The following is a 24,707-nucleotide window of genomic DNA, read 5'->3' on the forward strand; positions in this document are numbered from 1 at the left end:
ATGATCTCGTTGTTTTAAAAATACATGTTATCCTTGATGACTTTATATAGTTCCAATATTACAATTATTTATGGAAAGAGAATTTGACATAGCTGTAGTCTTTCATAAGAAGTAGCTTATATGACTTATTCTGACAGAAATATCATTATAGGCCTATACAGACCTGAAGAACAGCCTATATATGAGAATGCAATGTATTCCATTAAAACAGTCAACAACTAAGATTTGTCAATGGTATATTTTTATTTGTCTGTGTTCTATTTATGTATTTTTTAGGCATTTGACCAAGAGTTAGTCAAAACTTTGAATGTAAAAAAAAATAATCTATGTCATAAAATACATGTTAATAAAACACATGGCACTGTGTTTTCAGTGAAAACCTGAAAGAAATCTCACCTTACAGTAAAATAATGTCCACATTACTTAAACTGTAAATTCACCTGTTCAGACACAATTTGATAACGGCATCCACACAAACCACAGTCTAGTTTCACATATATATTTAAGGATGAAACACAAAAATGTAGCACCATTTTGAATGGTATGATTTTTCATGCATTTAATTTTGATACAATACCGACAATATACACATGTATCTCTCTCAAGAGCAGTGGTGTAAAGTACTTAAGTAAAAAAATACTTTAAAGTACTACTTAAGTACTTTTTTGGGGGTATCTGTACTTTACTATTTATATTTCTGACTACTTTTATACTTCACTATATCCCCCCCCCCCCAAAAAAAAGTGTGTTTACTACATACATTTCCCCTGACACCCAAAAGTACTAGTTACATATTTAATGCTTAGCAGGACAGGAAAATGGTCCAATTCACACAATTATGAAGATAACATCCCTGCCCAGCTCAACTGCCTCTGATCTGGCTGACTCACTAAACACAAATGCTTGGTTTGTAAATGATGCCTGAGTGTTGGGAGTGTGTCCCTGGCTATCCGTAAATTTAAAAACAACAAGAAAATGGTGCCGTCTGGTTTGCTTAACATAAGTAATTATTTATACTTTTACTTTTGAGACTTAAGTATATTTTTAGCAATTACATTTACTTTGAATACTTAAGTATATTTCAAAACCTAATACTTTTTGATTTTTTACACAAGTAGTATTTTACTGGTTGACTTTCACGTTTACTTGACTCTATTATGTTCTATGAATGTATTTTTACTCTAACTTAAGTATGTAAATTGAGTACTTTTTCCACCACTACTCAAGAGAGTGAACAGCCCTCACAGGTGCACCAATACATCTGGAAGAAGTTAACACTGTTACAGTCACAGTAACCATTTCATTTGGTGCTAAAGGTTAAAGGTTAACAAAACATCTGGGGATAGATAGATAGATAGATAGATAGATAGATAGATAGATAGATAGATAGATAAATAGACCATAGCTTATTGATTCAATATCAACCTCATGGACCAGTTTCCCAGACACAGATCTAGTCCTAGTCCTGGACTAGGAGAGCACTTTCAATGGAGAATCATTATTGAATATGCTATTATTACTTTTTAATAAGACTAGGCTTCTTCTGTGTGTGGGGAACTGGCCCTATTTCTCCAACCAGTTCATAACAGATTCACAAGGCCAACAGAGTGGGAGAATTGAGACTACCGTTAATCAAATCAGATCTACCGCTAACAACTCCTTTGAGACCCTCGGAGCTCTCACAACACCCCTTCTCCTCAGCCACATGATCTATCTCGGAGTAATTGAACGAAAACACAGAGCGGTAATAACTGCTACATGTAGGACTGTCAGTGGAAGTCATCATCGTGGGGGTGCAGAGGGGCTCCAGATCATTAGCCACAGACTTGTACAGGGTCTCCCAGTCTGAGAGGCAGAAGGGGCCCCCGAGGAGGTCGATGTCGGGAACGGACGGGGCGGTCTCAGGGGCCACAGCCATGTTGAGTTCCAGACTGGGGACCAGGTCCTGTAGGTCACCCTGGTCGAAGTCTAGATCCTCCATGGGTTCTTCCTCAGCACTGGAGCACAGTAGGATGTTGGAGTTACCCAAGATTGCCGAGGCTGAGATGGAGATGCTTGGGACGGGGACGGTGTCCATTTCTTGGAACAAGGGGCCCTTGGACACAGTCACTACTGTCGCATTGCCTTCTGGGAGTTGGAGTTTGTCTGCATTCTCCAAGATGGAGAGCAGCTGGGCAGAATCTGGGGCGTCTTGTAGAATGCCTTCAATGTCATCGTCGATCTCATTTTCGACATCGTCCTCAGCGACGGCTAGTTTGCAGGCTGGTTGGTGGGTGGATAGGATCTGTTCCAGTCTCTCTTTCTCTTTCAGGAGGTGGGCTATCTCTGTCTGCAAGGCCTCTTTGTCCCCCTCAAGCTGATCAGTTTCCTATATAAGGGGAGAACCACACATCAATCAATTAACACATTTATGAAATAACAATTAAAAAAAGATATGTGGTCTAGTACGAGGTATGGAGAGCCTCAATCACTTTGGGTCAAATCCATTCTGCTTAGCATCTCCATAAGGACATAACAGTAGGGTTTTTTTTTTCAGATGAAACCAAGGTGCACTTACGGCTTGCAGGGTGTCGGTGAGCTCCCTCCGTCTGTTGCGACACTTGGCTGCAGCGACTTTATTCCTCTCTCTCCTGATATTTCTCCTCTCGTCCTCTTCTGATGAAGGCTAGATCAGTCTCAACAAATGAGAACCCTGTCAATGCATATCCTGACCTGCATGAGGAATCTTGCCATCTCATCACTTGGCTAATTCAACATTTGGCAAAGGGTAGCCCTAAAAAAAAAAAGAAGCCTACACATCCTTCAATGCAGTGTCAGAAAATATGCCATTGTTAAAGAATGTAGACTCTCCTTGGCTAGGATACACATGTAATGTGTAGTGAGAGGCTCTACACCCAATCAATCACTGAGACGTGCGTAAAATGCTACAACATTGGCACAGTCTACCTGGTAGGTCACGTGCACACACGCACATCAGACATTCAAGATTCTTTTTTTTTAAAGATGTATCAAAATTCTCCTTGATATTTAACAAGGCTTGCCTGGTTTTTCCCTTTCTTGCTGCCTTCCACTCTGGAAGACAACTGGGTTGCGCCATGCGCTCTGCTAAGCTTTGCACGTCCACTGGAGGAGGAGGAGGAGGAGGAGGAGGAGGAGGAAGAGGAAGAGGAAGAAGAGGAGGAGGAGGAGGAGGAGACTGATGCTGATGTGATGACGGTGGTCTGTTGGAACATCCAGTGCAGATCCAGGGAGGTTGAGATTGCAGTCACCGTTGGAACAAAGGGAGACTGCCATGGAGAGTCTGTTTCTCCGCAGACATCCTGCAAAAACAATACAAGGAATGTTGAATTTATTGAATCAAAATCAATTAAAATCAATTGAATCCAATGATGTGCAAGGATGTGCAAGGTTGACCTTTCCAAAAAGGGGTGTGATGTGCATCAATGATTTGGTTATTGGTGTGAAATTAATAGCACTATTTATGGAGTATCTACAAAGATAATTATGTACTAATTTACAACATCTAGAATGATTTTTTATTATCATTTTAAATGGTTTCTGACGTCACACATAATGAATCAATGACAGTCCATCTCATGATGCCAAAAATAGCTACACCAATCATCATCATCATCATCACCATCATCACCATCGTGATCTATTGGCATGATGGCATCAGTCAAGTCTTAAATTATAATTTGGTCAACATGGACCTTCTATACCACGCTAGGAATGTCAGGAATTTGTAGGTAATCAGTCAACAGTCTGACGGTGCCATGTAGGCTTGGACTGTACGGTACCTACTTACCTATCTACCTACCAAATAAAGGCATTTTCAACATGCCATAAACATCTGAATATGTAATAGGTAATGGTGCTGACAATGCTACATTTCACAGGAGAGGAGCGGTTCGCGATCTAGTTGGCTAGAATCACCGTGTCTTATTAGTTAGGCCTAATATGCAATTATTATTATTTGTTGTTAATAAATTATTGATTTAGCCACAAACTCAATGCAACACAAACATAATGAATATTTTCAAAAATGCCAACGACAATTACATTCAAATGTTTTCCTTTTGTTTCTAATAAGATCCTAAAAACAATACCTGCGACATGTTGCTGTCCATTGACGATTTGTTCCTGTGTGAATCTGGAGATCGCTGGCTACACTGGGGGATATCTCCGGTAGGCGATGCTGCGCAGGTGCTGCTCGTACTGCTGCTGCTGCTGCTGCTGATAGACGAGCTCGAGGAGTCATCGTAGTCTGGGCTCGAGTCCGGATACATGAATGTGCCTTATCAACAAAATGTACTAACAATAAAGCTTTACCAAATAAATCACTATCCCTATTAAATTATCGTATTATATAATCTACTGTCCTGCTGTTGTCACCTCTGTGCATTACTTTCACCGCTTTCAAGTGAATGGTAGTAGGTGCAGATAGTGGAGCGCGCCTCCTTTTATTGTGAGCTTGAATTTTATTAATGAAATATGTGTGGAGAGACGGTACCATTCCACAAAGAGGGTAGGGTGTTATAGGCTAGAATAAACAGGCTTGTTTTAGCAACGGAGCTGCAATATTACCCACACACATTTTAAACTGAGATGATAGCTGTCTCAATGTTATTCAGATTAATTGTACCACTCAAATATGATCACATTGTTTGTATGTTGAGGCCCTCTTCAAGAAATGGATGCCTACATTGTAACCACCAACGTGTGAATGAACTACGTCACATCATAGGCTATATCCTGTGCAGCAGTTTGCATTACACACGTTATAACCTGTTCCCTTTGTCAAATCATTGTTTCATAATACACACATGGCCACGTTTTAGATAATGCACAGAACATATACTGTATGTACCACACTATATATAGCCTATACTGAAATGGCTTTGAAAATCATTTGCCAATCTTGTATTTCCTATAGACTACAGCAGTGTTTCTCAAACCTCTCCTCAGGGACCCCAGCCATTCCAAACCTCTCCTCAGGGACCCCCAGCCGTTCCAAACCTCTCCTCAGGGACCCCCAGCCGTTCCAAACCTCTCCCCAGGAACCCCAGCCATTCCAAACCTCTCCTCAGGAACCCCAGCCATTCCAAACCTCTCCTCAGGGACCCCAGCCATTCCAAACCTCTCCTCAGGGACCCCCAGCCGTTCCAAACCTCTCCTCAGGGACCCCAGCCGTTCCAAACCTCTCCTCAGGGACCCCCAGCCGTTTCCTTGTTTGTGATCTATTCTACTAATCATCAAGCCCTAGATTATATGAAACAGGTGAGATAGTTCAGGGATAAAACAAAACATCTGGGGTTCCCCGAAGAGTGGTTTGAGAACCACTGGCTACAGCACTGACCTACAATGTCGTCCAAAACACAGCAATCCTCTGTTGGCTTCCGTATCCACACAACCTAGTATTATAATATTTGATAACCTGTGTTCTTTGTTATAATCATTCAATAACATCAGTACAATTGTGGATATATCTGAATAGAATAGCAGATGTTTTCTGCATCCACTCAGGTAACAAGTTGCAAATCTGTCGTTTTGCCCCTGAACAGGCAGTTAACCCACTGTTCCTAGGCTGTCATTGAAAATAAGAATTAGTTCTTAACTGACTTGCCTAGTCAAATAAATTAAAAAAAATATGTTTTTTAAACAATAAATTAATAAAGTGTTATTCCTGTTATACCAAGGGTTTGGTTTGAGGTTTTGTACCTTTACAAACCTGCTACAGAGACACCTCTCTAGTTGTGAGATTTTAGCTGTGATAATTATTAATTAATGCATGGCCCACAACTTGAACTATAGCTCCAGCAACAGACTTTACGCTGCAGACAGATAACCAATCAGAGAGGACACCACTAGGACCATATGTGGAGTTTCCGGTTCACACGTTGCGTCATATTTGAGTGAGGGGCTAAAATTCGACCATTCAAACACTGTAGCATAGCCTAGAGAAAAAAAAATTAAATTATGCCTTGAAATGAACCCGTGTCCGTCATTCATTCTATAAATAGAGGCGTCATAACGTTGTATAACATATTCATATAATAATGATTAAATCCTATTCTTGCAATTTCGTGACAGCTGCCGTAGACTATTATTATCAAGGAGTTGGAGGCAGCGTGTCCTGGAGTACGTCCCAAATGCCACCCTGGGATAGTAGTGCAGCACTAGGGAATAGGGAGACATTTGGGACGCAGAATTTTTTCATTTTCTTGCACATGAATGGTCTTTTTCTAAACAGGTACTTCAGTAAATATTACGGACAGCTATTTTTTTTATTTAATTTCGGATGACCTCACAATTCCCCTCAAGTAGTGGCCCGGGGCGATAGAACCATGGAACGATGGAACGTGAGAACAGAATAAAGAGACAGACAGACGGGGGCCTCCCTGTGAATGAGGGTCTGCCTAGCGCTTCCCGGCAACCACGCCCCCTCTATATTTACTGGTAGTTCATTAGGGTGGTCTGCACTCTCTTTCATTCTGTCACCAGATCGCTGGTCGGTTTAGGGACTGAGATATGAGCTTCAGACAATTATAGACCCCTGCCCTAAGTTCAGGACAAATACATGTTTTCACTGGGGTCACTCAAGCGTGAATGTGGGAAATGCTTTGGAACGCTATATTTAGATCTAGAACTTATTAGGGATCAATAGATGACATCACTGGGATTTTGGGAAACCGAGTGACAGATCACAACGTTTAGCCGACCCGTTGATGGGAGAGAAGTCTGAATAGGCAACTTTTTGTGCACTGTTGAAAAGAAGCAACACTTCAAAGGACTTAGTTTTCCCGATTACTTTAAGTTGCATTTATGGGAAGGTTAATTCTGATAAAGGCTCAAAAACACTTGAATACTCACAACCAATGCATAAACATTTCATTTTTCCATTATAGCCTATAACTCAAGCATTTGATCTCAAGCATAAGATCCTGTGGCCTAAAAGGAGCATGCTCTGATGTGTATAACAATTTCATAAAGCTGTCTGAGTGACTATAAAGTAGGCTCCGCTTATGTAAAACCTTGACAACATACATTGTATTTAGGCCTATACAATGACTGGCAATGCAGCCTAAATAAACTGCAATTGACTGTAAATTCATAACATATCTGAAATCCACTCAAAATAAACATTGCATTAACGCAAGCCCTGTAGTCCGATGTTGTGTAGGCCTATATTGAGTCTTGCCAACCACTCTGGCTACCTAAATAAACAGTTGTCAACTAACTATGCCTTCCTTTCCATTTGCTCCGCTCTGAAAGACTGCTGTGCAAAGCCAGAGCGTCACTGATGCGAAGGGGTGGAGCGTTACCCGGACAACGCAGACTTGTTCAACAAAACACGAGCCGGTGAAACACCGCCAAGCACCAAGTTTATAGTCCCGCCGAGAGGACGCTTATAGGGCATATTTAAATGCGTGGGGGGGGAGAGGGAACCCTTTTGTAGACTACTGGTCTATTAGAGTGACGTTTTCCATCCACATCTAAACATGTTTATTAAAAGCAGAATAGAAGCAAAACAATAGTTTGTTTTGTACATTAGGCCTATGAATAATAGTTTGAGATGTTCTTTAGCTACATTCATGCCTATCCAGGATTTATAATCATACCCCCCCCCCCCCCCAAAAAAAAAGTAAGTCCATATTAAAAGGCTCAGCTGTCTACATTGGTAGATTTATTTACTTCTGTGTGTTTTGAGCTGATGAGATACACATCGTCTCACCACATGCCGTCCTAATAGAAATTCTAGTAGTTCTGAAGAACAGGGATCCCGACAGTCGAGGCTACTGCATATAAAGCACTCATAGGGAACACCTTCGTTATGACTATCTAATGCGACGTAAGACGACTGCACTCGACCACAACAATGGAAAAGTATTTCCTGACCTACTTGTTGCTTCACTTGCTGCCATGCCCTCGCATTACCTCACCTGGAACCGACAGGTACAAACATTGCCTCGGGCCAAAGTACATGTTGTTGGCCTCAGTTACAGCAGCTGCATGCTATTATTATTGATCTCTGTTTTGTGATTTGTGCAATAGTTCTAGAATGCCCGTATTTCTATAGAGCTATTCTATATGCATTACACGTAATTGATCAGTTTTTAAGGTATTAGTAACACCTGTACATTGTTGAATCAGTTTACACTCGTGAAGAACTTTAGCATATTTTCAAGGACCTAACTGAAATTACATGTAATGTTAAATACTACATAGGCATCGGGACCCTCCTAAATTCTACTCAATGTCAAGTTGTTCAATATTTTCTTCAGTAAATAGGGAAGTTGCGTATATATATATAAATCATTTAAACTTTCTTTAACTAGGCAAGCCAGTTAAGAACAAATTATTAATTACAATGATGAGGAACAGTGGGTTAACTGCCTTGTTTAGAGGCAGATTTTTACCTTGTCAGTGTAACGGATGTGAAACGGCTAGCTTAGTTAGCGGTGCGCGCTAAATAGTGTTTCAATCGGTGACGTCACTTGCTCTGAGACCTTGAAGTAGTAGTTCCCCTTGCTCTACAAGGGCCGTGGCTTTTGTGGAGTGATGGGTGATGATGCTTCGAGGGTGACTGTTGTTGATGTGTGCAGAGGGTCCCTGGTTCGCGCCCGGGTATGGGTGAGGGGACGGTCTAAAGTTATACTGTTACATTGGTGCCGTGACCCGGATCACTGGTTGCTGCGGAAAAGGAGGAGGTCAAAAGGGGGGTGAGTGTAACGGATGTGAAACGGCTAGCTTAGTTAGCGGTGGTGCGTGCTAAATAGCGTTTCAATCGGTGACGTCACTTGCTCTGAGACCTTGAAGTAGTAGTTCCCCTTGCTCTGCAAGGGCCGCAGCTTTTGTGGAGCGATGGGTAACGATGCTTCGAGGGTGACTGTTGTTGATGTGTGCAGAGGGTCCCTGGTTCGCGCCCGGGTATGGGCGAGGGGACAGTCTAAAGTTATACTGTTACATCAGCTCAGGGAATCAATCCAGCAACCTTTCGGTTACTGTCCCAAAGCTCTTACCACTAGGCTACCTGCCTTATATCCCTTATCATCAATTATTCTGGGGTCTAGATTAGGACTAGGGTGTGCACCACATTGGTATTTGTGAAACTAACTGTGGAACTAACCTGCATAGGAGAATTAACCTATATTCCACATCATTACCATGGGACAATATAGGTCCTCTGGTAAAACACAAATAACACAGCATTAAATCCTATATAAATATATTGCATTGTTGTTGAAAGTAACTATACATAATGTTAACCATAAATAGCTTTACTTTGTTATATTCTGCCATAGCTGACCATTTAGTATCCCATATTCCAGTTTTCACAACAGCCAGTTAGTTCTCTGTTGTCTTTCCTTAACGTCATGTTCCTGTCTAGGTTCAAAATATACAGTTTAATTAAAACAGGAGGATAATAATATCCCAGAACTCTTTGCAATTTAGCAACGGCGCTAGTAGTTATCAATGGAGCTGGTCCTATGAATTGGTTTCTTTTCGGGCGCTTCTGTATGGAATTACTTCATCGTCTTCAACCTTCCCATCTTCAATAGTTCTGCGTTTCCCAGCAGGGCCCGCCCATTTAACAGGATGCACCATATAAGGTAAATTACGTTGACGGGATCTCCTTCTGGAACGTTCCATTTCTTGAGAAAGGGAACTTTGAAGTTCTAACTTTTTTTAAACCATTTTTTGTTGCCAATAAACACACAATAAAAGCACTTTTAAGCACAAAATGAATTTATTCGATAGTTAAAAATGTGTTACAAGTCTCATCATTTGTGTTTAGTATTTTCATAAACCGTTGTTATGTTGTGCTCCTCACCCATTCAAGGAAGGTACGTCCCAATTCAACGTCACGATTATTTCCTCGCCAGACGGTCTGCAAGCCTATAAAAACCATGCGAACTGTCAAAGTCGGTAGTCAAACTTTCCGCAGCAGAAGAGCGATACTGTAACAAACGAAAGAGACATCAGCTAACCTGCCAAAAGGATCTCTTGACTTTGACAGCTTTAGCCGTGGCTTACTTTCGTTTCACTTGATTTGGAATTTTATCGAGTTTCTTCGTGATCTCCTGAAACGATGATGCACTCCGCTTTCAACACCGACTGTGACTCTTCTCGCTGTAGTACAGCTTCTCCATCCGGCGACAAGCTGGTTTACTTCAACTCTCCCGAGGGATCCTACTCCAGCATGGGCTCTCCCCAATCTCAGGTATATACATCAGTCAATGTGGTGGATTGCCTTTTTACAATTATATTAAATACCTGTTTTATAAGTGTAATAACCACGCAGTAATGATTGATTATAAACCATGCAATTCCGGCGATACCGTATGCAGCTAAATCTGTATCAAATCGTATCTTGCACTTTAACATGTTATAATGCATGCATGTGCATAGTAGATGTTGACGCATATAAAGCTAGACGCTTCTAAAGTATCACTGTTATGCTCTGCAACAGAGCACTGGCTACACGCTCCTGTAGTTCATTCATTTAACAAGCAGCGAGGAAACTCCAGAGAAGTTAAGCGTCATAGCCTACATCACTAGGGATATTTATAAACACTGGCTTTTAATAGACTGACCAACCAACTGACTAAATTCATATGCATGAGTGAAATGATGCTGGTGCATTGCTTCAGCAGCAGTACCACCCACCCTCCTTAGTAGCTGACCCTCTGTCTATATACATTCTACTGTACTGACTGATTTACCCTCCTTCTGCAACAGGACTTCACAGACCTGAATTCAGTGTCCTTCATCCCTACTGTTACGGCCATCTCTGCCAGCCCAGACCTGCAGTGGTTGGTCCAGCCGCTATCCTCTGTGGCACCTTCTTACAGAGCCCATCCCTACAGTGCCAGCCCCCCAACCTACACTAGAGCCATGAGGAACAAGGGCCACAGCTCTGGGCGCAGAGGAAAAATGGAACAGGTAATTCTCCTAACTGATCTTAAAGCTGGTCTATGGGACTATAGTGCTGCAACATTGTATGTACACTGCTTTCGTGTTGAATATGGAAAACCGTGCATGTAGGGTTTAATGACATTTGCATTAAATTGAACTACAGGGACTTAATTTTCTTTCTTTTTTTTCTTCTATAGCTTTCGCCTGAGGAGGAGGAGAAGAAGCGAGTCCGTAGAGAGAGGAACAAGCAGGCAGCAGCTAAATGCCGCAACAGGAGGAAGGAACTCACCGACACTCTGCAGGGTGAAACTGACGAGCTGGAGGACGAGAAGTCCGCTCTCCAGAACGACATCGCCAACCTGCTCAAAGAGAAGGAGAAATTAGAGTTTATCCTGGCAGCCCACCAGCCCATCTGCAAGATCCCCTCTGATATGGACACTACTTTCCCCTCCATCTCTCCCTCCCATGGGGTCTCCATCCAGCTGTCCCCACCACAGCGCATGGCATCCAGCTCCGTCGCTCCCCTCGCCTCCATCCAGTCCACCTCCACCCTCTCAACCTCTGCCTCCATGTTCTCCAGCAGTCCCTTCCTGTCCACTGCCTCAGTCTCCGACGTCAAGATGGCCGACCTGGACACAGCCTGCCTGGAGTCCCTGTCTCTCCTCGTCAAGACTGAGATGGAGACGGCCCGGTCGGTGCCCGAGGTCGATCTGACCAGCTCCCTGTACACCCAGGACTGGGAGCCTCTCTACAGTACAGCCAATAATGACTTTGAGCCCCTGTGCACCCCTGTGGTCACCTGCACCCCATCCTGCACTACCTATAAGTCTTCATTTGTCTTTACCTACCCAGAGGCTGAGGCTTTCCCTACCTGTGGTGTAGCACACCGGAGAGGCAGCACCAGCAATGACCAGTCCTCTGATTCCCTCAGCTCCCCTACCCTCCTAGCCCTGTGAGGAACTTCAAGTTGAGTTACCCAAATGGCTCTTTATATAGTGCACTGCTTCGGGATCTGGTCAAACGCAGTGCATTTGAGGACCCCCCCCCCCCCTCCCCCTCTTCCACACAACACGACTTCCTCTAGAGCACATTTGGCACTTCATGTACAGTGTTAGATGTGCAGAATGATCGCAGGGCTATGGACTTGGACACACAACCAGGAAGCGCCACATTTGATTTGTTTACCAAGTTGTCTCGACTATAATCGGTTATTACTTGCCTCTTTCAACTATGTAGCAAGTTAAAGCATGTTTAACTTATAACACATAATAGTTTGGGTTTACAAACCGTATATTGATTTTTATGGCTCTAGATAACAAAGTTGTTGACTTGTTCTTCAGCGCAATATAAGTTATCTTGACCAGTTTGTTTTCTGATTGATGGAATGTGAACTTGTTTGGTGTATATATAAAAAAAAACATGATGAGCTTCTCTAACCATGGTCTGAGTGGTCTATATCTTAGTATGAGTTTTCTGTGAAAACGTTAGTATTTAATTTATTACATGTATTTTTGTATTTATTTAAATGAACTACAAAGCAAACAACCTTTTGTAAACTTAACAAATAAAAAGGAAATGAAATATTTAAAAAGATCTCTTTGCTTCTTCCCCCTTTGTCTAAATAAACACACAATTTGCACTGAAATACTTTATATAGTATATCGAATAACAGTGTTCAATAGGGGCATTTACACAATTGTCTAAAATTGGACCATAAAAATATAATTATTTTTATAAAGAAAGCTCTTTTTAAATCAGCAGATGACAAAGTGCTATACAGAAACCCAACCTAAAACGACAAGCAATACAGCTGTAGAAGCGCCGTGGCTAGGAAGAAGAAACCTAGAGGAACCAGGCTCTGCGGGATTGGCCAGTCTACTCCTCTCCAGGATCTCCATGCGTTGTCTGTTTAATGTTCCATCGCTCTGTTGCCAAGGTCGACTCAACGTCAGAGCGCTCTGACGTCAGTGCGTGCTTATCCGTTTTTTTTTCTCACTGGGCAACGGAACGCTGCGCGGTGACCTCCACTTCCGTGCCCAAATATAGATGTTGCTGCCTCAACGGCTGATAATATTTCTGTAACGTATTCGGCTTAAACCGCGTTGGCAATCAATTGCTTTCCACTTTTTTTTAACCCGTTTTACATGAGCAACTATGTCAATCAGAATATTTATATATTCTCTTCTGCATCACAGGATGCTCTCTCGCGCTGTCGGGATATATGCAAAAGCACACAGCATTTGGAGATAATTAGTGTTTAGCTAAATGTCCGACAATGCTCTAACTAGATGCAATCTTGTGTTTTTATTATTATGAAGGACTTGCTTATCACTATTCGATCCCTCGGGACTGCTCACGTAAATGAAGGCTACTGAAACAGCTGGAGAGTTCAGTCTGGGACAGTTTCGATAAGATTGCAACAATATATAAGCTAAAGCTTTTGCATGAAACAATCCTGAAATAAAAAATGGCAGGATTTTTGTCATCTCATTGCCCAGCAACATGACCAGAGTATCGTGCTTTAGTCTGTGCACCTGCAGAATGATGAGGTCTGTATCTGACACTCTAAAAGCGATGTATGTCATGTGTTGAATAGATGATCCACTTGTATTTTGTAGTGAAGAAAATTTCTCTATGGGAGGAAATATTCAATTTGATTATTTTGTCATCTTTACCCTCATACAGAAAAAGGTATTGTAAAATATATATGTCTAACTTTTGAACTAAAAGAAGAAAGATGCTCAATAAAATGGTGAGGCATGAGGCTGCTGATATGGGCTACATTTGAAAGCAGAAACCTTTAGACTAGGTCTACTGTTCTGGGTACTAATGGACATAGTAGGGGCCACAGACCACAGACGGCTATAACAGGGAACAAGAGTGGTGGTGTGGTGAGAAGACTCCCGTTTTTTAAGAGCAAAGCGATGTTATATTAAATTATTCATATACCCTCACGATCGTACTCTACTCTGATGCTAAACTTGGCTTTTTAAGGTACAGACCACACAGTCTGGTCACACTGTAGAGAATGAGTACAGAGCACACAGTCTGGTCACACTGTAGAGAATGAGTACAGAGCACACAGTCTGGTCACACTGTAGAGAATGAGTACAGAGCACACAGTCTGGTCACACTGTAGAGAATGAGTACAGAGCACACAGTCTGGTCACACTGTAGAGAATGAGTACAGAGCACACAGTCTGGTCACACTGTAGAGAATGAGTACAGAGCACACAGTCTGGTCACACTGTAGAGAATGAGTACAGAGCACACAGTCTGGTCACACTGTAGAGAAGGAGTACAGAGCACACAGTCTGGTCACACTGTAGAGAATGAGTACAGAGCACACAGTCTGGTCACACTGTAGAGAATGAGTACAGAGCACACAGTCTGGTCACACTGTAGAGAATGAGTACAGAGCACACAGTCTGGTCACACTGTAGAGAATGAGTACAGAGCACACAGTCTGGTCACACTGTAGAGAATGAGTACAGAGCACACAGTCTGGTCACACTGTAGAGAATGAGTACAGAGCACACAGTCTGGTCACACTGTAGAGAATGAGTACAGAGCACACAGTCTGGTCACACTGTAGAGAATGAGTACAGAGCACACAGTCTGGTCACACTGTAGAGAATGAGTTTTCATTCATAGGGGAACATAGTAACATGTTGGGAAGACATCAGGAGGAGTTGTGGTGGTCTGGAGGAGAAGGGGTCCAAGCTCAGGGAGGTCTTTAATGGTCTTAACTGACAGGTGTGATCAGAATGTCTTTAGAGATCTGTACCATGATCACGACGAGGTTAATTATGCTATACTTGACCACTATGCCTCAGCCTATTTATCTCACATCTCTGTCACTACAGCATATCATATTCAATTTACAGTATCACTCACATGTTATGAGAGACAGGCCCAAGATATGGATGTGTACAAGTATCACTCACATGTTATAAGAGACAGGCCCAAGATATGGATGTGTACAAGTATCACTCACATGTTATAAGAGACAGGCCCAAGATATGGATGTGTACAAGTATCACTCACATGTTATAAGAGACAGGCCCAAGATATGGATGTGTACAAGTATCACTCACATGTTATAAGAGACAGGCCCAAGATATGGATGTGTACAAGTATCACTCACATGTTATAAGAGACAGGCCCAAGATATGGATGTGTACAAGTATCACTCACATGTTATAAGAGACAGGCCCAAGATATGGATGTGTACAAGTATCACTCACATGTTATAAGAGACAGGCCCAAGATATGGATGTGTACAAGTATCACTCACATGTTATAAGAGACAGGCCCAAGATATGGATGTGTACAAGTATCACTCACATGTTATAAGAGACAGGCCCAAGATATGGATGTGTACAAGTATCACTCACATGTTATAAGAGACAGGCCCAAGATATGGATGTGTACAAGTATCACTCACATGTTATAAGAGACAGGCCCAAGATATGGATGTGTACAAGTATCACTCACATGTTATGAGAGACAGGCCCAAGATATGGATGTGTACAAGTATCACTCACATGTTATGAGAGACAGGCCCAAGATATGGATGTGTACAAGTATCACTCACATGTTATGAGAGACAGGCCCAAGATATGGATGTGTACAAGTATCACTCACATGTTATGAGAGACAGGCCCAAGATATGGATGTGTACAAGTATCACTCACATGTTATAAGAGACAGGCCCAAGATATGGATGTGTACAAGTATCACTCACATGTTATGAGAGACAGGCCCAAGATATGGATGTGTACAAGTATCACTCACATGTTATAAGAGACAGGCCCAAGATATGGATGTGTACAAGTATCACTCACATGTTATAAGAGACAGGCCCAAGATATGGATGTGTACAAGTATCACTCACATGTTATAAGAGACAGGCCCAAGATATGGATGTGTACAAGTATCACTCACATGTTATAAGAGACAGGCCCAAGATATGGATGTGTACAAGTATCACTCACATGTTATGAGAGACAGGCCCAAGATATGGATGTGTACAAGTATCACTCACATGTTATAAGAGACAGGCCCAAGATATGGATGTGTACAAGTATCACTCACATGTTATGAGAGACAGGCCCAAGATATGGAATTTCGCTGCTTATCTTTATACTCTCATCCTCCCCCTTCCCACCCCAATACCAGTGAAAATACAAGTTAAATAAATAAATAAAGAACAGTCATTTATCAAACCCATTCACTCATTTCCTTTGTATCGACTAAATGGAGGCAGTTTAATCCATGACTGTACTCAGGAAAGGCTTCGTGCGTGATCTAGTGAATTAGAGGAGGGCGGGTCGTGGTAAGGAAGTCAGCAATCACACACCGAAAGACACAATGAACTTCCGCTCTCACTCTGACTGACTGGTCTATCATAGACACACCCTTTTTCTGCAATCATTTTGAAAGTGTCACAGCTGTTACACATGTGGTTCTTTATTACGTCTCCTGATCTTCATCTCCGTTAATGTGAATTCTTCCTAGAATGTGTTTCAGAACCCCCAGAGGAGTTACAGGTTAAAACTACACCAATATTGATGTTTTGTTTTTTACCCTGTTGCTGTAATCAAAAATCTCTTGCTGGAACTCATGTTCACAATCACAAGCATCTTGTTTTGACGTATGTGAGAGAGAGAGGAGAGACAGAAACTAGTCCTACTGACGCTATCCTCGACATGTCGTAAGCATTCAGCGCCCACACACACACAACACCTTTAAGATCTAACAAAAGTAGATATCTTTTTAGAGCATTCTTCTCTCAGCAGCGAGTGATGCTCCAATGTTTTTCTCAGCTCAAACAGTGTGTTAGTAATAACTGTCACTATTAATATGCCTTGCCAGCTCCAGGGAGAAGGAGCGGAGGCAGGAATAGCAGGTGCTCGTCGCTTCTTTTAACATCAGCATCAACAGCAGTAAAATTAGAACTCTGTGACGCCAACCTGCGTCGATGCTGCAACCCAGGGGAGGAAGCAGGCAGCAGTGGATGTCTGAGAATAAAGAACAGAGGGAGGGAGGGAACAAAGGAAAAGAAGGAGGGAGAGAGAGAGAGGGATGTAGAGAGAGAGAGAGGGATGTAGAGAGAGAGAGAGGGATGTAGAGAGAGAGAGAGGGATGTAGAGAGAGAGAGAGGGATGTAGAGAGACAGAGAGGGATGTAGAGAGAAAGAGAGAGGGATGTAGAGAGAGAGGGATGTAGAGAGAGAGAGAGGGGGATGTAGAGAGAGAGAGAGGGATGTAGAGAGAGAGAGGGATGTAGAGAGAGAGAGAGGGATGTAGAGAGAGAGAGGGGGATGTAGAGAGAGAGAGAGGGATGTAGAGAGAGAGAGGGGGATGTAGAGAGAGAGAGAGGGATGTAGAGAGAGAGAGAGGGATGTAGAGAGAGAGAGAGAGGGATGTAGAGAGAGAGAGAGGGATGTAGAGAGAGAGAGAGGGATGTAGAGGGAGAGAGAGGGATGTAGAGAGAGAGAGAGGGATGTAGAGGGAGAGAGAGAGGGATGTAGAGAGAGAGAGAGGAATGTAGAGAGAGAGATATGTAGAGAGAGAGAGAGGGATGTAGAGAGAGAGAGAGGGATGTAGAGAGAGAGAGAGGGATGTAGAGAGAGAGAGAGAGGGATGTAGAGAGAGAGAGAGGGATGTAGAGAGAGAGAGAGGGATGTAGAGAGAGAGAGAGGGATGTAGAGAGAGAGAGAGGGATGTAGAGAGAGAGAGAGAGGGATGTAGAGAGAGAGAGAGGGATGTAGAGGGAGAGAGAGAGGGATGTAGAGAGAGAGAGAGAGGGATGTAGAGAGAGAGAGAGGGATGTAGAGAGAGGGATGTAGAGAGAGAGATATGTAGAGAGAGGGAGAGAGGGATGTAGAGAGAGGGATGTAGAGAGAGGGAGAGAGGGATGTAGAGAGAGGGATGTAGAGAGAGAGATATGTAGAGAGAGGGAGAGAGGGATGTAGAGAGAGGGAGAGAGGGATGTAGAGAGAGGGATGTAGAGAGAGGGATGTAGAGAGAGAGATATGTAGAGAGAGGGAGAGAGAGATGTAGAGAGAGGGATGTAGAGAGAGGAAGAGAGAGAGAGAGAGATGTAGAGAGAGGGAAAGAGGGAGATAGATATGTAGAGGGTGAGAGGTAGAGAGAGAGGAAGAGGTAGAGAGATGTAGAAAGAGGGAGAGAGAGGGATGTAGAGAGAGGGAAAGAGGTAGAGAGATATGTAGAGGGTGAGAGGTAGAGAGAGAGAGAGAGAGAGAGAGAGAGAGAAAGAAAGAAAGAAAGAGAGAGGGAGAGAGAGAGAGCGGAAGAGGTAGAGAGAGAGCAGAAGGATGGAGAGGGAGAGGTAGAGAGCGGAAGTATAGAGAGGGAGAGAGAGAGAGAGAGGAAGAGGTAGAGAGAGAGCAGAAGGATGGAGAGGGAGAGGTAGAGAGCGGAAGTATAGAGAGGGAGAGAGAGAGAGAGCGGAAGAAGTAGAGAGAGAGCCAAAGGATGGAGAGGGAGAGGTAGAGAGCGGAAGTATAGAGAGGGAGAGAGAGAGAGAGAGAGAGAGAGAGAGAGAATGAGCGGCTGGATGTAATTCTGAGTGCAGTGATGATGGAGAGGGGGAGAGCTGTTCGTCTCCCTGCCATCTCCATTTTCATTGGTAGACCCATCCTCATGCTTTGACACCTCTTAACTCCCAGGAGTCAGGATATTGAATTCTTTAGAAATCAAAGAAGAAAAAAAAATATGTACATCTCCTCTGTCTCTTTATTTCCTGACTCAATCACAAAATGATACAGTTTGCTTATTATATCAGACACACTGAGAAAAAAATCTCCACAGGCCACCGTTGGTAGTGTCTCATATATAAATGTATAATGACACAAATGTGCATTACCTATTTCTCATACACACTGTCAAGGGAGATGATGTCTGCATCATATTTAATACCTGTGATTATATTTATATATAGGCTTAAATAAAAATCTAACTTTTCCATGCTGTCACTGAGCAATGACCACGCACGACCAGTCTGATATCTGGTGTTGAAATACATTCTAGGTAAATACAGTATCCACAGCACCTTGAGTAATCTCCGTTAACTAACACATTTTCTTTAATTGGATCAGATGCACGATACCAATTATGTTATGCAGTCGGGTCAATGAGAGATGACGTCATGAGTGACATATACAGTATCAATGACTGGAGTCTATAATAGTTGTTTGTACAAGAGCTCCTGTAATAAAGGTCATTGACTCAGACAGGGAGGGCAATATATCTGGAGGGTGTGGAGACATGATTGCGTCATCCCGCCATCTATTCATTGTGGAAGAGTACACTTCCACTCACATACACATACACGGAGTGTCCAAAACATTAGGAACAGCTTTCTAATGTTTTGTGTTGCATGCCCTCCTTTTTGTCCTCAGAACAGACTCAATTCGTCAGGGCGTGAACTCTACAAGGTGTCGAAAAGCGTTCCACAGGGCTTGCTGGTCCATGTTGACTTCAATGCTTCCCACAGTAGTTTCCAGTTGGCTGGATGGCCTTTGGGTGGTGGACCATTCTTCATACACACGGGAAACTGTTGAGTGTGAAAAACCCAGCAGCATTGCAGTTCTTGACACACTCAAACTGGTGCTTCTGGCACCTACTACCATACCCTGTTAAAAGGCACTTAAATCTTTTGTTTTGCCCATTCACCCTCTGAATGGCACACACACACAATCCATGTCTCAGTTGTCTCAAGGCTTAAAAATCCTTCTTAAACCCGTCTCCTCCCCTTCATCTACACTGATTGAAGTGGATTTAACAGGTGACATCAATAAGGGATCATAGGTTTCACCTGGATTCACCTGGTCAGTCTATATCATGGAAAGAGCAATGTTTTTTACACTCAGTGTATGTGAGAACGCTGTTCATTTACTACAGTTCAGCATTCAACACTATTGTTCCCTTCAAGCTCGACTCCAAGCCCTGGGTCTGGAGATCAACCTGAGTCTGGGTACCAACCTGGGTCTGGACACCACTCTGGGTCTGGACACCACCCTGGGTCTGGACATCACCCTGGGTCTGGAGACCACCCTGGGTCTGGAGACCACCCTGGGTCTGGACATCACCCTGGGTCTGGAGACCACCCTGGGTCTGGACATCACCCTGGGTCTGGGTACCAACCTGTGTCTGGACACCACCCTGGGTCTGGACATCACCCTGGGTCTGGACACCACCCTGGGATTGCTTGAGAATCCTCTCCAAATACTACCGCTTCACAATCGAGAGCGTCCTCACAGGCCTGGTACTGGAATTGCTCCGTCCATGACCGCAAGGCCCACCAGCAGGTGGTGAAGACGGCCCAGTACATCACTGGGACCGTGACCCACCAGCGGGTGGTGAAGACGGCCCAGTATATCACTGGGACCGTGGCCCTCCAGAGGGTGGTGAAAACTGCCCAGTACATCACTGGGACCGTGACCCACCAGCGGGTGGTGAAGACTGCACATCACTGGGACTGTGGCCCACCAGCGGGTGGTGAAGACGGCCCAGTACATCACAGGGACCGTGGCCCTCCAGAGGGTGGTGAAGACTGCCCAGTACATCACTGGGACCGTGGCCCTCCAGAGGGTGGTGAAGACTGCCCAGTACATCACTGGGACCGTGGCCCTCCAGAGGGTGGTGAAGACTGCCCAGTACATCACTGGGACCGTGGCCCTCCAGAGGGTGGTGAAGACGGCCCAGTACATCACTGGGACCGTGGCCCTCCAGCGGGTGGTGAAGACGGCCCAGTACATCACTGGGACCGTGGCCCTCCAGAGGGTGCTGAAGACTACCCAGCACATTACTGGGACCGTGGCCCTCCAGAGGGTGCTGAAGACTACCCAGCACATTACTGGGACCGTGGCCCTCCAGAGGGTGCTGAAGACTACCCAGCACATTACTGGGACCGTGGCCCTCCAGAGGGTGCTGAAGACTGCCCAGTACATCACTGGGACCGTGGCCCTCCAGAGGGTGGTGAAGACTGCCCAGTACATCACTGGGACCGTGGCCCTCCAGAGGGTGGTGAAGACGGACCAGTACATCACTGGGACCGTGGCCCTCCAGCGGGTGGTGAAGACGGCCCAGTACATCACTGGGACCGTGGCCCTCCAGCGGGTGGTGAAGACGGCCCAGTACATCACTGGGACCGTGGCCCTCCAGAGGGTGCTGAAGACTACCCAGCACATTACTGGGACCGTGGCCCTCCAGAGGGTGCTGAAGACTACCCAGCACATTACTGGGACCGTGGCCCTCCAGAGGGTGCTGAAGACTACCCAGCACATTACTGGGACCGTGGCCCTCCAGAGGGTGCTGAAGACTACCCAGCACATTACTGGGACCGTGGCCCTCCAGAGGGTGCTGAAGACGGCCCAGTACATCACTGGGACCGTGGCCCTCCAGAGGGTGGTGAAGACTACCCAGCACATTACTGGGACCGTGGCCCTCCAGAGGGTGCTGAAGACTACCCAGCACATTACTGGGACCGTGGCCCTCCAGAGGGTGCTGAAGACTACCCAGCACATTACTGGGACCGTGGCCCTCCAGAGGGTGCTGAAGACTACCCAGCACATTACTGGGACCGTGGCCCTCCAGAGGGTGCTGAAGACTACCCAGCACATTACTGGGACCGTGGCCCTCCAGAGGGTGCTGAAGACTACCCAGCACATTACTGGGACCGTGGCCCTCCAGAGGGTGCTGAAGACTACCCAGCACATTACTGGGACCGTGGCCCTCCAGAGGGTGCTGAAGACTACCCAGCACATTACTGGGACCGTGGCCCTCCAGAGGGTGCTGAAGACAGCCCAGTACATCACTGGGACCGTGGCCCTCCAGAGGGTGCTGAAGACTACCCAGCACATTACTGGGACCGTGGCCCTCCAGAGGGTGCTGAAGACTACCCAGCACATTACTGGGACCGTGGCCCTCCAGAGGGTGCTGAAGACTACCCAGCACATTACTGGGACCGTGGCCCTCCAGAGGGTGCTGAAGACTGCCCAGTACATCACTGGGACCGTGGCCCTCCAGAGGGTGCTGAAGACTACCCAGCACATTACTGGGACCGTGGCCCTCCAGAGGGTGCTGAAGACAGCCCAGTACATCACTGGGACCGTGGCCCTCCAGAGGGTGCTGAAGACTACCCAGCACATTACTGGGACCGTGGCCCTCCAGAGGGTGCTGAAGACTACCCAGCACATTACTGGGACCGTGGCCCTCCAGAGGGTGCTGAAGACTACCCAGCACATTACTGGGACCGTGGCCCTCCAGAGGGTGCTGAAGACAGCCCAGTACATCACTGGGACCGTGGCCCTCCAGAGGGTGCTGAAGACAGCCCAGTACATTACTGGGACCGTGGCCCTCCAGAGGGTGCTGAAGACAGCCCAGTACATCACTGGGACCGTGGCCCTCCAGAGGGTGCTGAAGACAGCCCAGTACATCACTGGGACCGTGGCCCTCCAGAGGGTGCTGAAGACAGCCCAGTACATCACTGGGACCGTGGCCCTCCAGAGGGTGCTGAAGACTACCCAGCACATTACTGGGACCGTGGCCCTCCAGAGGGTGCTGAAGACTACCCAGCACATTACTGGGACCGTGGCCCTCCAGAGGGTGCTGAAGACAGCCCAGTACATCACTGGGACCGTGGCCCTCCAGAGGGTGCTGAAGACTACCCAGTACATCACTGGCAACGTGTTCCCACCCATCGAGGACATCTACTCGAAACGGTGCCTGAGGAAGGAACACAGCATCATCAAGGACCCCACACCCTCCAGCCGTTCACTCCTTTACTGCCAGGCAGACTGTATCGGAGCATGAGGTTTGACACCAACAGGCTCAGAGACAGTTTCTGTCTACAAGCAATCAGACTGCTGAACACTTGAACTGGACTGACCACCTGCTCTGAGTCTCTGCACCTTAGCACACACTCAATCACTAATTTCATGCTACACACACTATCACGTTTAGATAAGACCCAGATGCAGACGGTGTAGAAGTAACAAGAACAAACTGGCAACAGACAAACAGAGAACACAGGTATAAATACACAGGGTATAATAGGGAAGATGGGCAACACCTGGAGAGGGGGGGGGGGGGGGTGGAGACAATCACAAAGACAGGTGAAACAGATCAGGGTGTGACACACACATCACAACTGCTGCTACCAGAATCTTATTATACTGAACAATTTATACATGACAACTTGTTCTCAACTGGCCTACCTTGTTAAATAAAGGTGAAAAGATTCTTACTGCCAAGGATTCTACTACCAAGGATTCTACTACCAAGGATTCTACTACCAAGGATTCTACTACCAAGGATTCTACTGCCAAGGATTCTACTACCAAGGATTCTACTACCAAGGATTCTACTGCCAATGATTCTACTGCCAAGGATTCTACTACCAAGGATTCTACTACCAATGATTCCACTACCAAGGATTCTACTACCAAGGATTCTACTACCAAGGATTCTACTGCCAAGGATTCATACCCCTTCATCAATACATGTGTAAATATTGGACTATAAATTGTGCCTTCCTGTATTATACTGATTGCTAAAATGTTTATTATATTTTACTGAGTCATTTACTTTATGTTCCTATTCTTATCTTTATTATTTCTTATTGTTGTTGCATTGTCGAAAAAGAACCTGCAAGTAAGCATTTATAGCTGGACAATGTATACCATCCCGTACATACGACTAATAACACTTGAAACTTGTGAGAGATGTCATAATCCTCAACATCTGGCTTGGATTAAGACATTGGCCATGGAACCAGTAAATAGAGTTGTCATAACAGGTCATAACATGTCATAACAGGTAATACCAGGTCCTAACAGGTCAGAACAAGGTTGTAACAGGTCGTAACAGGTCGTAACAAGTCATAACAGGTCGTTACAGGTTATAACAGGTCGTAAAAGGTCATACCACGTCAAAACAGGTCGGTAACCAGTCATAACAGGTTGTAACAGGTCGTAACAGGTCATAACAGGTCTCTAACCCTTATCATCACTCCCAGATGAAGACCAGGTCCATATACTATTTATATAAATGTATCTATGGCTCTATAGAGGCAGGTCAGTAGCTTTATCTATGGCCCTATAGAGGCAGGTCAGTTGCTTTATCTATGGCTCTATAGAGGCAGGTCAGTAGCTTTATCTGTGGCTCTATAGAGGCAGGTCAGTAGCTTTATATATGGCTCTATAGAGGCAGGTCAGTAGATTTATCTATGGCTCTATAGAGGCAGGTCAGTAGCTTTATTTATGGCTCTATAGAGGCAGGTCAGTAGCTTTATCTATGCCTCTATAGAGCCAGGTCAGTAACTTTATCTATGGCTCTATAGATGCAGGTCAGTAGCTTGATCGATGGCTCTATAGAGGCAGGTCAGTAGATTTATCTATGGCTCTATAGAGGCAGGTCAGTAGCTTGATCGATGGCTCTATAGAGGCAGGTCAGTAGATGTATCTATGGCTCTATAGAGGCAGGTCAGTAGATTTATCTATGGCTCTATAGAGGCAGGTCAGTAGATTTATCTATGGCTCTATAGAGTCAGGTCAGTAGCTTGATCGATGGCTCTATAGAGGCAGGTCAGTAGCTTTATCTATGGCTCTATAGAGCCAGGTCAGTAACTTTATCTATGGCTCTATAGATGCAGGTCAGTAGCTTGATCGATGGCTCTATAGAGGCAGGTCAGTAGATTTATCTATGGCTCTATAGAGGCAGGTCAGTAGATGTATCTATGGCTCTATAGAGGCAGGT

At 44.8% G+C, this 24,707-nt stretch overlaps 2 protein-coding genes across 2 annotated transcripts; one reads left to right on the top strand and one right to left on the bottom strand.

Moving 5' to 3' along the window:
- Positions 1-224: 224 nt before the first annotated feature.
- Positions 225-4,451, bottom strand: LOC109880626 (proto-oncogene c-Fos-like). The gene is made up of 4 exons (XM_031800523.1): positions 4,110-4,451; positions 3,015-3,320; positions 2,558-2,665; positions 225-2,368 (listed from the first exon to the last, which is right to left on the bottom strand). The coding sequence occupies exons 1-4, from the start codon at positions 4,287-4,289 to the stop codon at positions 1,592-1,594; spliced, it is 1,371 nt and encodes a 456-aa protein (XP_031656383.1). The 5' UTR covers positions 4,290-4,451; the 3' UTR covers positions 225-1,591.
- Positions 4,452-9,917: 5,466 nt separating this feature from the next.
- On the top strand, positions 9,918-12,503 carry LOC109880621 (proto-oncogene c-Fos). The gene is made up of 3 exons (XM_020472809.2): positions 9,918-10,225; positions 10,744-10,947; positions 11,118-12,503. Exons 1-3 carry the CDS (start codon positions 10,094-10,096, stop codon positions 11,874-11,876), a joined length of 1,095 nt encoding a protein of 364 aa, XP_020328398.1. The 5' UTR covers positions 9,918-10,093; the 3' UTR covers positions 11,877-12,503.
- The last annotated feature ends 12,204 nt before the right edge of the window (positions 12,504-24,707 follow it).

This window comes from Oncorhynchus kisutch, linkage group LG21 (genome assembly GCF_002021735.2).
Source record: "Oncorhynchus kisutch isolate 150728-3 linkage group LG21, Okis_V2, whole genome shotgun sequence".
Lineage (NCBI taxonomy): Eukaryota > Metazoa > Chordata > Actinopteri > Salmoniformes > Salmonidae > Oncorhynchus > Oncorhynchus kisutch.

Coding starts and splice junctions, on each gene's coding strand:
- LOC109880626 (XM_031800523.1), bottom strand. CDS start 4,289: ATGTATCCGGACTCGAGCCCAGACTACGATGACTCCTCGAGCTCGTCT. Junction 3,321..4,109: donor TGGACAGCAACATGTCGCAG/GTATTGTTTTTA, acceptor TTGTTTTTGCAG/GATGTCTGCGGAGAAACAGA. Junction 2,369..2,557: donor TCACCGACACCCTGCAAGCC/GTAAGTGCACCT, acceptor CCCCTTATATAG/GAAACTGATCAGCTTGAGGG.
- LOC109880621 (XM_020472809.2), top strand. CDS start 10,094: ATGATGCACTCCGCTTTCAACACCGACTGTGACTCTTCTCGCTGTAGT. Junction 10,226..10,743: donor TGGGCTCTCCCCAATCTCAG/GTATATACATCA, acceptor CTTCTGCAACAG/GACTTCACAGACCTGAATTC. Junction 10,948..11,117: donor GCAGAGGAAAAATGGAACAG/GTAATTCTCCTA, acceptor TTTCTTCTATAG/CTTTCGCCTGAGGAGGAGGA.